Source organism: Podarcis bocagei (genome assembly GCF_964188305.1).
Source record: "Podarcis bocagei genome assembly, chromosome: 1".
Taxonomy (NCBI): Eukaryota; Metazoa; Chordata; class Lepidosauria; order Squamata; family Lacertidae; genus Podarcis; species Podarcis bocagei.
In genome coordinates, this window is record NC_138125.1 from 3709311 (window position 1) to 3724357 (window position 15047).

The following is a 15047-nucleotide window of genomic DNA, read 5'->3' on the forward strand; positions in this document are numbered from 1 at the left end:
CAAATTGTGTGGGGATTAGCTGCAGGAAAAGCTTTGTCATGACTGATTAAAAAATGAGGAATAACTTTCCCATGCATATAGATAGATGAATAAATTACAATGCAGGTATGCTAACACATCTAACAGAATTCTCTGGCATGAGGAAATGTCAACACAGCCTTTGCAGTGTAGGACTCCCAAAGCTTAAGCTTCCACCAAAGCCTTGCAGGCCACCTACAGTCCTACACCAAGGCACATCCCTGTCAGTGAGGTGTGCCCAGAGGTCCTGGCACATGCTCCATAGCAACTTATTAAAAAAAAACTCCAGAGAGCTATGATTCCAGAACTTATTTTTCTGGAGTTTCAGATCTATGGATGAAGGGTGGTATACAAATTTAATAAATAAAATAAAAACAAATTTATTTGTTATTTGGCAGTGGTTAACCAGGTATTGTTATGTGACTTCTTCTCACAGTGTTTTCTTTTTTAAAAACAAAATAACTCTGTGCATCAGGTCCTTGTGCATTATAAATTGTGATGGTTCCCATTTTGGGTCCCTGCCAAACGGTTAATTGCATTGGTAATTTTTTCTGGTGCTTCTCATCTCTTCAGTTCGTTTGGGGCAATGTCTTTTTGTTGTTGTTTGTTTGTGTGTCCGTATAAAATACACGGTCATTTATTGCTTAATACTATGCCTACTTCTTTAGGCATAGTATTAAGCAACAAACTTTCTGACATTGAAATTGAAACACATACACATGGAAAAGAGAGACCACTGTTGTTGTTAGATGTGTACAGTACTGTATATTGAATGCTGATCCCAGGCAAGCCCTGCTTGAACCCATCTGACCTTCAGGCCTCATATCAGTCACGCTGTGGCCTAGGGACAAAAACACCAGCTTTTCTTTGACTGACCACTATTCAGCAACGTGGTCCATCAACAGGGTGACCAACCCTCCAATCCCTAAACCAGCTGAGCAACCTTAACACCACACTTTAAGAGTTCCATTAATGGAAATAGTTATTAGTTACCTCCTCCTAAAGTTAGTTTCCATAGAAAGCAAATTGTAGTCCAGCCTATTAGAACAGCCAAAGGCTTAGTTTCTGTGCCTGAATGGCAACCACAAAGAAGTCTGTGCCCAGTTCTAGAGCCCTGGACTAATGCCTTCTTATCGTATGAATGGCTGGAGCAGAAAAGGCAATGATGTCATAGACCTGCTACTGAAGCTTCTAGAACAAAGGCAGTTGGAGTGAGAACATGAAGACCACTACAGGGGGAGAGTTGGTGACCACCTAATCCAGGGCTGTTGTTTTGTCATAAGGGCCATGATTCCAGCCGGCTGTAAATAGAAAACAAGAAACAAAAAAAGTCTGCCACCCATCCAGACAATGACGCCATCTACATACAAGTTGCAGCCCTGATGAAAAGAATAAAACAACCCCCGTGAAGTGGGATCAGACAAGGTAGCTCTCATGTTTCCTTTATAGCTTTTTAAACTAAAGGTGGAGATTGGCAAGAGGTCGATACTTGGCTTGCCAGATCTGCACCTGTGGACCTCAAGTGTCTACTGTAGCAGTTTGTAAGTGAAAGGAAGAATGGATGACTCTGAACCTGCATTTGACCAAGTAATCCCTGGAAATGAAGACATGCTAGGTGCTGAGGAACAGAATTGCAATGAGATGTGCCAACCAGAGAGTGAAACATCTTTTAGGAAACAATCCCGCAGCAGCAGCCCTCATATCCTAGGCCAGGAACAGGTTATTAGTTTACTTGAAGAGACAGAGCAACCTGTTGCGCAAGACTCCAGATATGAGAAACTGGAATCTCGGTGTAGCAGTCAGCAGTCCTTTCATGGCCAGAATCCGCAGAGCAGAAAATCTTCCCAAGGTAAGGCCTTAGACAAAACTGAATTAATGGATGAACGGTGTTGGATCAGCGAAAAAACAGGCATAAAAATGATATCTGGCAGTCAGCAAACTAGTTTTGTTTGGGGCCCAGAAACACTTGAAGAAATTCTGCGTCCTTTTCATGAGGCTGCAATAAGCAGGGCTGCTTACGCAAATACAAAAGTAGAACCACCTGTAGCTCAAGACTCTCACCACAGTATTCAGCAACCAGAGGGGCAAGAATCAAGGCGAACTAGTCAACAGCTGATAGCGCAAGATTCTCACCACAGTATCCAACAACCAGAGGGGCAAGAATCAAGGCGGGCTAGTCAACTACCTATAGCAAACGAGTCTCGCCGCAGTATTCCACAAGTGGCAGAGAGAAAGGAATCAATAAAAGGTAGGCAACAGAATGCAGTAGACGAATCTCACTGCAGCATTCAGCAGCCAGAGGGAAAGGAATCAAGGCAAACTAGTCAACAGGCTTTAGCAGAAGAATCTTACTACATTACTCAACAGCCAAAAGAGCAGGAGTCCAAGACTGGCAACCAGCTGCCAAAAAGACAGGGGTCCTACCAAATGCCAGAAGATAAAAGAATAAAGAGACTGAAAAAAATGCACAGAAATATAACTGACCAGGCACAGCAGACAGATAGCGCTGAATCTCTGAAAAGAGAACTGTTTGAAAAGAGTCTACAGACAGATAGCCATGGCAGTTCAGCAATTAGTGCAACAAGTGAATTGCAAGGTTCCCGCCATGGCAGCCGCCAGTCTGACTTGCAAAAAATTGATCAGGAGAGTTTTCCAGTTCAGTCACAAGATCCCTCTTCGGGAAACCAGCCCTCTGAAGCACCTGGGATTTACCCTGGCAGCCTCCCACACGAACTTTCCTCCAATGGCACCAAGCAATTTGATGTTCAAGACCTCCACCGTGGCAGTCTTCCAGCTCATTTACAACATGAGGTACAAGAATTCCGCCGGTGTAGCCTCCCTCTGGAATTGCAAGATTCCCTCCGCAATAGCAAGCAGGCTGAAATTCAAGAGTTCCGTTATAGCAGTATCCTCGCTGCAGTGGAAGATCTTGGGGAAACTCCTCTGGAGGCTGAGGAAGATAATTTTCAGAGCAGTCCCCCACTTGAACTGGAAGTATGCCACCAACCTAATCAACAGGCTATTGAGCAGGACTCCCAGCATGACAACCAAAAGCCCCAAGAGACAGAATGCAAGGTGGATCGTGAAACTGAGACCGAGGGGCCCACTTCTTTGGATAGTAAGACAGCACCACTGAAGCAAAAGGCCTCATTTGCTCAGCAAACATATAGTATCATTTCAATTGAGGAATCTACCTGGCTAAACAGAAGATCTGGCAAATTAATAAGAAACCTCAGTCAGCAGACTGATTGCAGTTGGCTCCAGGCTAATAGAGAGAGAGAAAAGAAGCTTGGTGATCAAGAAATGATGGCAAGTTGTGAAACTGGGGTTCAAAAATCAACCTGCCCCAAGTCTGAAAAAGAAGTACAAGCACCTGCCTGGAAGGATATTGAGAAGCCTATTGAGGATGACCCCTGGCTGGTCAGAAAACAGTCTGCTGTGCCTCAGAAAGACAGTGAAGTGTTAATGGGACTCAAATCTCGAAGAGGCAGTGAAATGCCAGAGTACTTGAGGAGCACTGGACAGCCCAGCATACCTGAGAATTGGAGGGACGCTGCTGCTCTAGAAATCCCAAAGGACAGTGAACAGCCAAAGTTCACTGGATCTGAGAAGACAGGTGATCTGTCCGCTGTGCCTGAGTTGCTGCAGAGCAGTAAACAGCTCTTCATGCTTGACTCACAGAGGGGTAGCCAACAGTCCCTTGTGCTGGAATCCAAGCTGGATAGTGACCAGCCTGCTGTGCCCAAGTCCTGGATGGGCAGTGAAGAGCCTGTTATGCCTGAGCCTGAGAAACACAGCCGACCACCTACTGCACCAGTGTCCCGGAGAGGAAGTGAGCAGCCCTTTGTGCCTGAGTCCCGGAAACCCAGTGAACTCCGTACCCTGCCTGAGTCCCAGAAAGACAGCCAGCCACCTACTGCAGCAGTGTCCCGGAGAGGAAGTGAGCAGCCCTTTGTGCCTGAATCCCGGAAGCAAAGTGAACTCCACACCCTGCCTGAGTCCCAGAAAGACAGCCAGCCACCTACTGCAGCAGTGTCCCGGAGAGGAAGTGAGCAGCCCTTTGTGCCTGAATCCCGGAAGCAAAGTGAACTCCGCACCCTGCCTGAGTCCCAGAAAGACAGCCAGCCACCTAATGCAGCAGTGTCCCGGAGAGGAAGTGAGCAGCCCTTTGTGCCTGAATCCCGGAAGCAAAGTGAACTCCGCACCCTGCCTGAGTTCCAGAAAGACAGCCAGCCACCTACTGCAGCAGTGTCCCGAAGAGGAAGTGAGCAGCCCTTTGTGCCTGAATCCCGGAAGCAAAGTGAACTCCGCACCCTGCCTGAGTCTCAGAAAGACAGCCAGCCACCTACTGCAGCAGTGTCCCGGAGGGGAAGTGAGCAGCCTGGTGTGCCTGAATCCCGGAAACCCAGTGAATTCCGTACCCTGCCTGAGTCCCAGAAAGACAGCCAACCACCTACTGCACCAGTGTCCCGAAGAGGAAGTGAGCAGCCCTTTGTGCCTGAGTCCCGGAAACCCAGTGAACTCCGTACCCTGCCTGAGTCCCAGAAAGACAGCCAACCACCTACTGCACCAGTGTCCCGGAGAGGAAGTGAGCAGCCCTTTGTGCCTGAATCCCAGAAGCAAAGTGAACACCGCACCCTGCCTGAGTCTCAGAAAGACAGCCAACCACCTACTGCAGCAGTGTCCCGAAGAGGAAGTGAGCAGCCCTTTGTGCCTGAATCCCGGAAACCCAGTGAACTCCGCACCCTGCCTGAGTCTCAGAAAGACAGCCAGCCACCTACTGCAGCAGTGTCCCGGAGGGGAAGTGATCAGCCTGGTGTGCCTGAATCCCGGAAACCCAGTGAATTCCGTACCCTGCCTGAGCCCCAGAAAGACAGCCAACCACCTACTTCAGCAGTGTCCCGGAGGGGAAGTGAGCAGCCTGGTGTGCCTGAGTCCCGGAAGCAAAGTGAACTCCGCACCCTGCCAGAATCTCAGAAAGATAGCCAACCACCTACTGCAGCAGTGTCCCGGAGGGGAAGTGATCAGCCCTTTGTGCCTGAGTCCCGGAAGCAAAGTGAACTCCACACCCTGCCTGAGTCTCAGAAAGACAGCCAACCACCTACTGCAGCAGTGTCCCGGAGGGGAAGTGATCAGCCCTTTGTGCCTGAGTCCCGGAAGCAAAGTGAACTCCGCATCCTGCCTGAGCCCCAGAAAGACAGCCAACCACCTACTGCAGCAGTGTCCCGGAGGGGAAGTGAGCAGCCCGTTGTGCCAGAATCCCAAAGTGACAAATCACTTGGGACCGGAGCCAAGTTGGGTGCTGAAAAAGAGTCTGAAGTGCCAAGTGCTGCTGCAAGTGAGACAAGTCAAACAAAACGGAAAACTTCTTTTTCTGCAAAGGCTCAACAAACATATAGTATTATTTCCCTTGAGATAAATACTTGGATTAACAGAAAAACTGGCACATTAATGTCTTGTAGCAGTCAACAAACTGAGGGAACCTGGCTTCAGGATTATATAGCAAAAAAACTAAGGCGTGCATCTAAAGGAAGTATGGATAGGAGTGCTGCACCTGAACCAAGTAAGCCTGGATCTGAGAGTGATGGAAAAGATGAAGTAGAGCAGGAGAATAAGGGGGCAACAGCAGAGCTAATTGCAGCCCAAACCCTAATGTCTCCTGAAGAAGCAGAAGAACTGTTGCAGCTTGAAAACAAACTTGCAGTGAGGAGCCAACAGAATGAGATGCCACCATCCCAGGGAGAGTGCATACAGGAGGATATGCCACAGTTCCAATGGGACAGCCAAAAGGGGGGGGTTCCAGAGCCAGATATGGTAGAGTCCCGGCGGGGCAGCCAGCAGGCAGAGGTGCAGGAATCCAGGCGGGGCAGCCAGCAGGCAGTGGTGCAAGAGTCCCGGCGGGGCAGCCAGAAGGCGGAGGTGCAGGAATCCCGGCGGGGCAGCCAGCAGGCAGAGGTGCAGACAGAGGTGCAAGAGTCCCGGCGGGGCAGCCAGCAGGCAGTGGTGCAAGAGTCCCGGCGGGGCAGCCAGCAGGCAGAGGTGCAAGAATCCCGACGGGGCAGCCAGCAGGCAGTGGTGCAAGAGTCCCGGCGAGGCAGCCAGCAGGCAGTGGTGCAAGAATCCAGACGGGGCAGCCAGCAGGCGGAGGTGCAGGCGGAGGTGCAGGAATCCCGGTGGGGCAGCCAGCAGGCGGTGGTGCAGGAGTCCCGACGGGGCAGCCAGCAGGTGGAGGTGAAAGAATCCCGACGAGGCAGTCAAAAGGAAGTCGTACAAGAGTCCCGACGGGGCAGCCAGCAGGCGGAGGTGCAGGCGGAGAAGCAGGAGTCCTGGTGGGGCAGCCAGCAGGCAGTGGTGCAAGAGTCTCGGCAGGGCAGTCAACAAGCGGAGTTGCAGGAATCCCGGCGGGGCAGCCAGCAGGCAGCGGTGCAAGAATCTAGACGGGGCAGCCAGCAGGCGGTGGTTCAGGAGTCCCGACGGGGCAGCCAGCAGGCTGAGGTGCAAGAGTCCCGGCGGGGCAGCCAGCAGATGGTGGTGCAAGAGTCCCGGCGGGGCAGCCAGCAGGCACCAGTGCAAGAATCTAGACGGGGCAGCCAGCAGGCTGAGGTGCAGACGGAGGTGCAGGAATCCCGGCGGGGCAGCCAGCAGGCACCGGTGCAAGAATCCCGGCGGGGCAGCCAGCAGGCACCGGTGCAAGAATCTAGACGGGGCAGCCGGCAGGCTGAGGTGCAGACGGAGGTGCAGGAATCCCGGTGGGGCAGCCAGCAGGCACCGGTGCAAGAATCTAGACGGGGCAGCCGGCAGGCTGAGGTGCAGACGGAGGTGCAGGAATCCCGGCGGGGCAGCCAGCAGGCACCGGTGCAAGAATCTAGACGGGGCAGCCGGCAGGCTGAGGTGCAGACGGAGGTGCAGGAATCCCGGTGGGGCAGCCAGCAGGCAGTGGTGCAAGAATCCCGACGGGGTAGCCGGCAGGCACCGGTGCAAGAATCTAGACGGGGCAGCCGGCAGGCAGAGGTGCAGACGGAGGTGCAGGAATCCCGACGGGGCAGCCAGCAGGCGGAGGTGCAAGAATCCCGACGGGGCAGCCAGCAGGTGGAGGTACAAGAATCCCGGCGGGGCAGCCAGCAGGCAGTGGTGCAAGAATCCCGGCGGGGCAGCCAGCAGGCGGAGGTGCAAGAATCCCGACGGGGCAGCCAGCAGGTAGTGGTGCAAGAGTCCCGGCGGGGCAGGCAGCAGGCGGAGGTGCAAGAATCCTGGCGAGGCAGCCAGCAGGAGGAGGTGCAAGGTTCCCGACGTGGCAGCCAGCTGGCAGGGGTGCCACAGTCTAGACAGGGAAGCCTGCAGGGCAAAGAGCTGAAAATGGAGCAGGAATACAAAACCCAGCAGGTTTTGGGTGATGAATTTCATTTTAGTAACACCATATGGAATACGTTAGGAAATCCAACCCAGCAGCCTGATGAGTCTGCAAGCAAAGGAACACTTGGGAGCTTATCGTCATACACAGAAGGTGAAGATGCAGCTCAGCAGACATATAGCATAATTTCTCTAGAAGATGGAATCTGGCTGAACAGAAAAACTGGTAAGTTCCTGTTCAGTCATGGTCAGCAGACAAACAAAAGTTCACTTTGTGGTGTTATTGGAGGAGCTGTGGAAGATGGCAGAGATATAGTTGGAAGTACAAAACCAATGAAATCTGATGTGATGCAATCTGTAGGAAAATCTGGCGAAAACTCCTGCTGTAGCAGTGTACAATCTGAAAGTTGTTCATCAAGCAGCAGCATTGTACAACCTTGGGAAGAACTGAAGGATCCTTATGAGAAAGTGATAAGCAACCACCAGAGCGCAACTACGCTGCTGAGCCTAGATACATATGTTGATCTGGAGCATGAATCAAAGGTGACTTACAATGCTGTTTCTGTGCCAGAAGGAAGCTGGATCAATATTAGAACTGGCAGACTGGTGGTATCTCATACTCAGCAGACAGATGAGTCTTCCTTTCAGAAGCCTGGAACAGATAGTCAAGCAGCCCAGAGGCGAGATAGCTATTCGCCTGAGCTGAGCCATTATGACCTGAGTGATAGGCAGATCAGCGAAGGTTCACAGCCAACCTACCTCAGTGATGAACCTTATGAGGAACCTGCAATGCCTGGTGGATAGGAGGAGGGCCTTAAGGGATTGGAGACGTCTGAGAGTTAGTTGACCCTGCTGTGGGAGAGGACTATGGCATTTTGGAGAGCTATGGCTACAAGACCAAAAGTAAAGCTCCCAGGAAAACAGATGGCAGAATAAAAATGGGGAAACCTGTTTATTTTGTGCTTCATCTGCTTGAATGATATTTAATGATTTAATAGCACCCGTGGGGCTGATCCAACCACCACCTATTTATCCAGTGCAGGGGGTGGCCCTGGCTGTTAGCTTCCTCCTCCTCCTCCGACTCAGTGTTGCCCTTACAGAACTTGGCAGGGAAGAGGATGGGGACAAAACTAGAATTAGTTGGCTCTGTCTGCACCTGCTGTTGGTCTCCCTGCCTTCTGCCCCACCAGTGCCAGTGGGCACCAGCCACCACCGAATAGTGATATATCAGTTCCTCATTTGCTTGCCTCTATGCCATAAAGATAAGGCCGAGACTCCAGTCCTGTTTAAAGATAATAGATTCATCACTTGGTAGCTGTGGCTTCAGGTGATCAAACCCCGCCAACAGAATGATTCTACTATCTCACATCACCTCCAACACAATCAGAGCTACCGGCTGACTAAAGTATTTTGACTGATCCGCCTTTAAGCAAATTAATGCATTCATGAATGAATTAAATGTAAATAAATTTGCCTGTTACAAAAGGTCAATATAGGTGACTTTTTGAGATATTGAAGGAAGTGTGAGATAACTGAGAGTTTGGCAAAGGAAAGATATCGTTGTTATAAGGAAAGGTCATCTGTAATTGTCCCGCCCCAATTCCTTATTATTGTGACACCCCAGCATGAAGGAGCCTGGAAGTGTGTGTGTTGTTAACAAGTATGCTCTTAATTCTAAGATCTACCAATTAATCCCTCCCCCCTTGATTAAATCTGGATCTCATTGCTTAATCAGATAAAGCACCCTTCTGCAACCTAGTGCCCTCCAGATGTTTTGGACTGCAACTCCTATCAGCCCCAGCCAGTTGCATTCCAAAACATCTGGATGACACCAGATGGAGGAGAGCTGAACGAAAGGCCCTGAAGCATGCAGTCCTGTGCATAATCCACTGGAGGCTTTCCCCACATTCAGCTGGGAGTCATCAAGTGTAGCACGTAGACTGCCTCACTGTGACCTTCCTGGGTTATTAATAGTGTGATTTTATATGTGTCTATTCAGAAGTAAGCTCCACTTGGAGGTCGCTATCCCCCCCACTCCAACCACTGCACCCCAGTGGCCTCATCCAACTCTTTATTGCTCCATGTGAAGCAAAAAAAATCCATTGCATAAGCGCAGAGGTGTCAGGATCCTTGTCTTAAAGTAGGTCATCCTGAACCTCAAAACTGATATGGGAAGTTGGGTGTAATCTGCATATCTGTATATGAAACTCTCTCAGGCCCTTGTTCTGTTAGCCCAGGACTGTAACTGGCAGCAGCTCCCCAGGCTCTCAGACCCTGTGCTTCCCAATTACCTGCAACCAGAGCCTTTTAGGGGTCCCCCCCCCATGCCTGTGAGAAGTGCTGTGGCCCCTCGTTTATTCCCCATAAACTCTTCTGGCTAAAAAATGGTAGGACCCTCTCCCACTTCCACCGTTTAACCAAAGTTTGGTTCCTAAAACGTCCCTGGCATTAAAGCAAACACCATGGATGAGAAATTGGCACATACGCAAAAATGATTGTATCAATTTCTACATAAGCCTAATTTATTTTATGATGTGTAGCAAATTATTTTTATAGGTTCCAATTCCAAATAAATATGTGTAGACCTGACCTGACCATTTGGTACATCTCTTTCTCATACATAGAGCACATGGAGTATAGCCCTAGGAATGAAGGCAGCATTCCTAACTCCTTAGTCCTGATGAATTCATTATAGTCTTCCTTCCAAATATATGTGGTTAGGATTGTGCTGTTAGTTCCACTAGAGTCAGTGGATCTTACTCCCAAGTAAGCGGGCAGCTTTTCAGTTTCAACATTCATAGAGATCCCACGTTCAAAAATACTGCTGGGATTTCCTGCTTGCACGTGTTTCCATTTGTGTCCGTGGGGAGTGGAAGAAAAAAGTGCAGCATGAGCCTAGAGACTCATTCCCAGTCCCACCTGAAGATGGGGTCAGGAAAAAGTGTTGCTTAAGCATCCCAATAAAATAGTAAATGAAAAGGCAACAACCCAAAAACTGTGATGCAGCTGCAAAAGAAAAGAAAAAAAAAAAGCTGATGCTAGTCTAGGCTGCATCAACAGTAATATAGAAATATAGGGAATGAAGAGTACCACTCTACAGTATTCTTCCTTGGCCAGACCACGCCTGCAGTCCACTTCTGAGTACCACAATTTAAAGGATGATATTGACAAGCTGAAACGTGGGCATAGGAGGGCGATCAAGATGACCAGGGGTCTGGAAGCCAAGCCTTATGAAGAACGGTTGAAGGAGTTGAGGATGTTTAGCCTGGAGAAGACTGAGAGGAGATAAGACAGCTATGTTCAGATATCTGAATGGCTGTCATGGAAGGTGGAGCAAGTCTGTTTTCTCTTGCTCCAGAGGGTAGGACCTGAACCAGTAGCTTCCAGTTACATGAAAGAGGATTCCCACTAATCAGGAAGAAATTTCTGACGGCAAGAGCTGTTTGACAGTGGAACGTTGTCCCTCAGGTGGTGGTGGACTCACCTTCCTTGGAGGCTTTTAAGCAGACGGACAGATAGCCATCCAACCTCTACTTAAATACCTCCAAGGAAGGAGTGTCCACAACCTCCCAAGGGAGACTGTTCCACTGTCAAACAGCACTTACTCTCAGAAAGTTTTTTTAGGTGGAATCTCCTTTCTTGTAACTTGAAGTCATTGGCTCAAGTCCTACCCTCTAGAGCAGGAGAAGACAAGTTTGCTCCCTCTTCCATGTGACAGCCCTTAAGATATTCCAAGATGGATATCGTATCTCCTCTCATGGATGCTTTAGTTGAGATTCCTGCATTACAAGGGGTTGGACAAAAATGACCTTCAGGTTACCTTCCAACACTACAGTATGTTGATTTTAATTTTTTATTAGGTTTTACAACAAATTTTAACATAATCACTGCTGGTGAGATAGTCACAAAATAAATTCCCAATTACACCCCCACCCCACGACTTCCCCCAACTATCCTTTCTGTTTTATAACGAATTCACTTCTCCTGCTTATTATCTTATTCACTAATATAGTAAAGTTAAAGTTATATATCATTATTATGTCCTGTTTGTTGATTGTAAGTGTTTAATCAAACCTGCAAGTGAGTCCATTTCCTTACATTGCTTCTGTAGGTTCCCATGTTGGGAAACTGCCAGGGAGATATAGTCCATCATGGCCCCAAGCCGGCTGCCGGACGTCCATCGATCTCCCGTAGACAGGCAGATCCAGCAGTTAGCGACACGAAGCCTCAGAAATAGATTGCCACATTCCAGGCTTGTGCACACTGTTTATCAGCAGAAACACAGGCAGAAAGCTGCACCGCAGAAGAGCATATTTAGCATATTTACAGACTTTATTTAGCGTAGAACAGAACAAAGAAAAACATGACCGTTCTGAGTCAGTGTCTCCGACTGCAAAATCGAAAGGAACAGCAAACATAAACATCCTGTGAATAGGACATGCGCAGACTCTGTGACTCACAAAGCCTGCTCCCTTTTAAGGTGGAACGGAAACATCCTAACATCCTCCCCCTTTCCGTGTAACCTGTAGTACCTGTGGTTCAACCCAATTGCAACCTTTGTACATAAACCTTAAGTTGTTCTCTGTTAACAACCTTCGACAACAGATCAGCAGGAATTTCATTTCCTGGCATATAGGACACCTGAATGAGTCCTTTCTGAATACACTCCCTTGCACGATGTAGCTTAATCTGCAAGTACTTGGTTCTTTGCTTGCAACTCTCGGAGTTCAGCAAAGCCAAACACGATCTATTGTCTTGATACACTTGTACAGGACATTTTACAGACACTCTGATGTCCTTAAACAGTTGCATCAACCATTCACAATCCATGAGTGAAAATGACAGAGCATTGAGTTCTGCTTCACAGGAACTTAGGCTCACTGTTGTTTGCTTCTTGCACAACCAGTCAAACAGGCAGTGGTTGTACATGTAGCATACTCCAGAAGTGCTTGTACCATCCGTGGTGTCACTTCCAAAACTTGCATCAGCAAAGATTTCAAGACCTCCAGTCTTCTGACTGGTGAACCTCAGCCTGTAGTGCATAGTCCCTTTCAAATAGCGGGCTATGCGCTTCAGAGCTTTCCAATCCTGAACCGTAGGATTGTTGGCATGTCTGCTAAGCAGATTACAGCTTACAGCTATGTCAGGTCTTGAACATCTGGCAATGAAATTCAGCTTGCCTAGAATGCATCTGTATAGCGTTGTGTCAGAAAACGCTTCAGCGGTACTATCTACCTGGTAACCTGTCACCATCGGTGTGTCTGCTGGGTTTGCATCAACCAAATTCAACCTGGTTAATACATCAGCAATTTTCTGTGTTTGGTGTACCAGAAAATTACCTGCTTGGTCCCTCTCCACCTGCAGAGAAAGATAGTTGGATACCTCACCAAGATCCTTCATGTCAAAGTGCTCCTTCAGCTGAGCTAGGGTGCTTTGATAAAAAGCCTGATTCTTCCAAAACATCAGAAGATCATCAACAAAACATAAACAATACAGTTTGTTTTGCCCCTCCTCCTTGACAAACACACATGGATCAGCTTTGCCCTGGTGAAAACCTAGAGAAAGCAATGTCTCAGTGAGTTTTGTGTTCCAACACCTGGCACTCTGCTTGAGACCATATAAGGATTTCCGCAGTTTACAGACCATTCCCTTCTGTATCTCCATCCCATCAGGTGGAAGCATGAACAGCTCTTCGTTCAAAATCCCGTACAAAAAAGCTGTATTAATGTCATGGTGGGTAACATGCAGTTTCTCCTCCGCAGCGACCTTGAGCATCAGCCGAATGCTCTCATATTTGACTGTGGGTGAGTAGGTCTCGTGGTAATCCTGTCCTGGTACCTGTGAAAAACCTCTGGCAACCAATCTGGCTTTGTGTCTGACTACCTTGCCATTCTGGTCTGTCTTGGCCTTGAAGACCCATTTGCTGCCAACCAGTCTCATTCCTGGGACTACCGGTACCAGTTCCCAAGTTTGGTTCCTGTTCAAGGAATCAACTTCAGCCTTCATGGCATTAAGCCAAGGCTCAGCATCTTTAGAGGTTAACTCCTGAACCTTTTGAAGCTTGAAGGTTCCCACACCTTCTCTGAGCTACTAAGAACAGCAGTTGCTGTCTTAGCAAACTCATCAGCATATCTCTTTGGAGGTCTGCCCTTCGTGGCTCTCTCAGATCTGCGTACCAGACATAAGTCTTCCTGACTCATCTCCTCTTTCTTAGGAGAAAAATGACCAATGGTGAACAGTGGTTCTTCCAGTTCATTGTCAGACGCATCAGATGGTCTGACTGAGGCCTTTGTGCTCTTGTAGTCTGCTGTGTCATCACTGTCACTGACACCAGCAGCAGCGCCGCCCACTGAACTGGAATCCGAACTCTGATCATCATCATCATCATCCTCATCATCCTCATCAGCTTCCTCAGCTTTAGCTGCTTGCTTGACATCACCTTCATCCTCCTCTGGGTAACTCTGGAAAATTCCCACATTTCCCCCCCCCTTAGGATTGTACTCAACACTCTCTTTTTAAAAGTCTTTATTGTCCTTATCTTTAAGTCTTTCAGTCAACTTTGCCATTTCAGCATATTCCATCCATTTCTCTTGCCATTGTTCTTTTGTTGGCATTTCATTGCTTTTCCACCTTTGAGCTAGTAAAATTCTAACTGCTGTTGTAGCATACATAAATACTTTCTTCTTGTCTTTTGGCAAATCTTGACCTAAAATGCCCAGTAAGAAAGCTTCTGGTCTTTTATATACTTTGTTGAAGGGAAACTCCCCACCGGAGTAGAAATCATATATTGAACAGATGGAAAGCTCTTCAATCTGAGCAGGCTGAAAGCAAAGAATAAGGTTACCGTAACTTCCGTCATAGAGCTTCAGTATGCTGATGACAACGTAGTGTGCGCACACTAAGAGGATGACCTCCAAACCATCCTAAATATCTTTGCAGAAGCTTATGAAAAGCTTGGCCTATCACTCAACATCCAAAAAAGGCAAACCTAAAAAAATGTAGTATAAACACTGACAACTGAGAAACACTGGCCTGTGAGTGCTCCAGTTGGAGAACAGCCTTCACCAAAGGTGTCATGGACTTTGAAGACACTCGAACTCAGGACGCAAGGGAGAAACGTGCTAAAAGGAAGGCACACAATGTCCCCACTGTGGAAGGATGTGTGGATCCAGAATTGGCCTCCACAGTCACTTACGGACTCATTGTTAAAATCATGTTTATGGAAGACAATCTTACTCGGCTACGAATGATCGCTGCAGAAGACGACCATTGGTACATCATTTTCATATAATTCTCTTTTAACAATATACAATATACACAGTACACTAATTTTCAGACTGATTTGGTGTTATATATATCCGATGTTGCCCTTATAGTAACAGATCCAGAATACTAGGTTCTCCTAGTGGTATTAAGCACTGGTAACACGTAACTCCTGCCTCTGCTGCCTTGAAAGGTGGTGGCAACAGACATTTACGGGGGGGGATTTATTTGCAGCCTCTTTCCCCATCCAGGGTACAACAGCTTTGCTTCTCTCCTTTTCAGCTTTCACTGGTGTCTGAATGTAGTTTTAAGTGCAACAAGCAAGTTTTCCTGCTTCACAAGGCAGAGGTTCAGTAGGAAGGTTGGAAGGGGGTTCTGCAGACAGAAAAGGGGCGTCAAGAAGTCAGGCTTTCACA

At 48.2% G+C, this 15047-nt stretch overlaps 1 protein-coding gene and 1 long non-coding RNA gene across 51 annotated transcripts; one reads left to right on the top strand and one right to left on the bottom strand.

The window, feature by feature from the left end:
- Positions 1-4656: 4656 nt before the first annotated feature.
- On the bottom strand, positions 4657-5623 carry LOC308588224. Its single transcript, XR_014008602.1, has 2 exons — positions 4904-5623; positions 4657-4795 (listed from the first exon to the last, which is right to left on the bottom strand). It is a non-coding gene; the product is annotated as an uncharacterized lncRNA (long non-coding RNA).
- Positions 5624-5630: 7 nt separating this feature from the next.
- Positions 5631-8319, top strand: LOC308587854 (uncharacterized protein). Of its 50 annotated transcripts, XM_081195728.1 has the most exons (5): positions 5631-6369; positions 6406-6549; positions 6838-6873; positions 6910-6957; positions 7042-8319. In XM_081195728.1, the coding sequence occupies exons 1-5, from the start codon at positions 5671-5673 to the stop codon at positions 8170-8172; spliced, it is 2058 nt and encodes a 685-aa protein (XP_081051854.1). In that variant the 5' UTR covers positions 5631-5670; the 3' UTR covers positions 8173-8319. The 50 variants fall into 50 exon arrangements, with proteins under 50 accessions (XP_081051854.1, XP_081051818.1, XP_081051826.1 ...); XM_081195692.1 differs by having other exon boundaries at positions 6406-7149; positions 7186-7215; positions 7288-8319; XM_081195700.1 differs by having other exon boundaries at positions 6406-7107; positions 7180-7215; positions 7288-8319.
- The last annotated feature ends 6728 nt before the right edge of the window (positions 8320-15047 follow it).

Bases quoted from the DNA above. Each gene is read 5' to 3' on its own strand.
- LOC308587854 (XM_081195687.1), top strand. From the start codon at position 5,671: ATGTCTCCTGAAGAAGCAGAAGAACTGTTGCAGCTTGAAAACAAACTT. The intron at 6,370-6,405 runs GTGCAAGAGTCT...CAACAAGCGGAG, and splicing joins GGGGCAGCCAGCAGGCAGTG to TTGCAGGAATCCCGGCGGGG.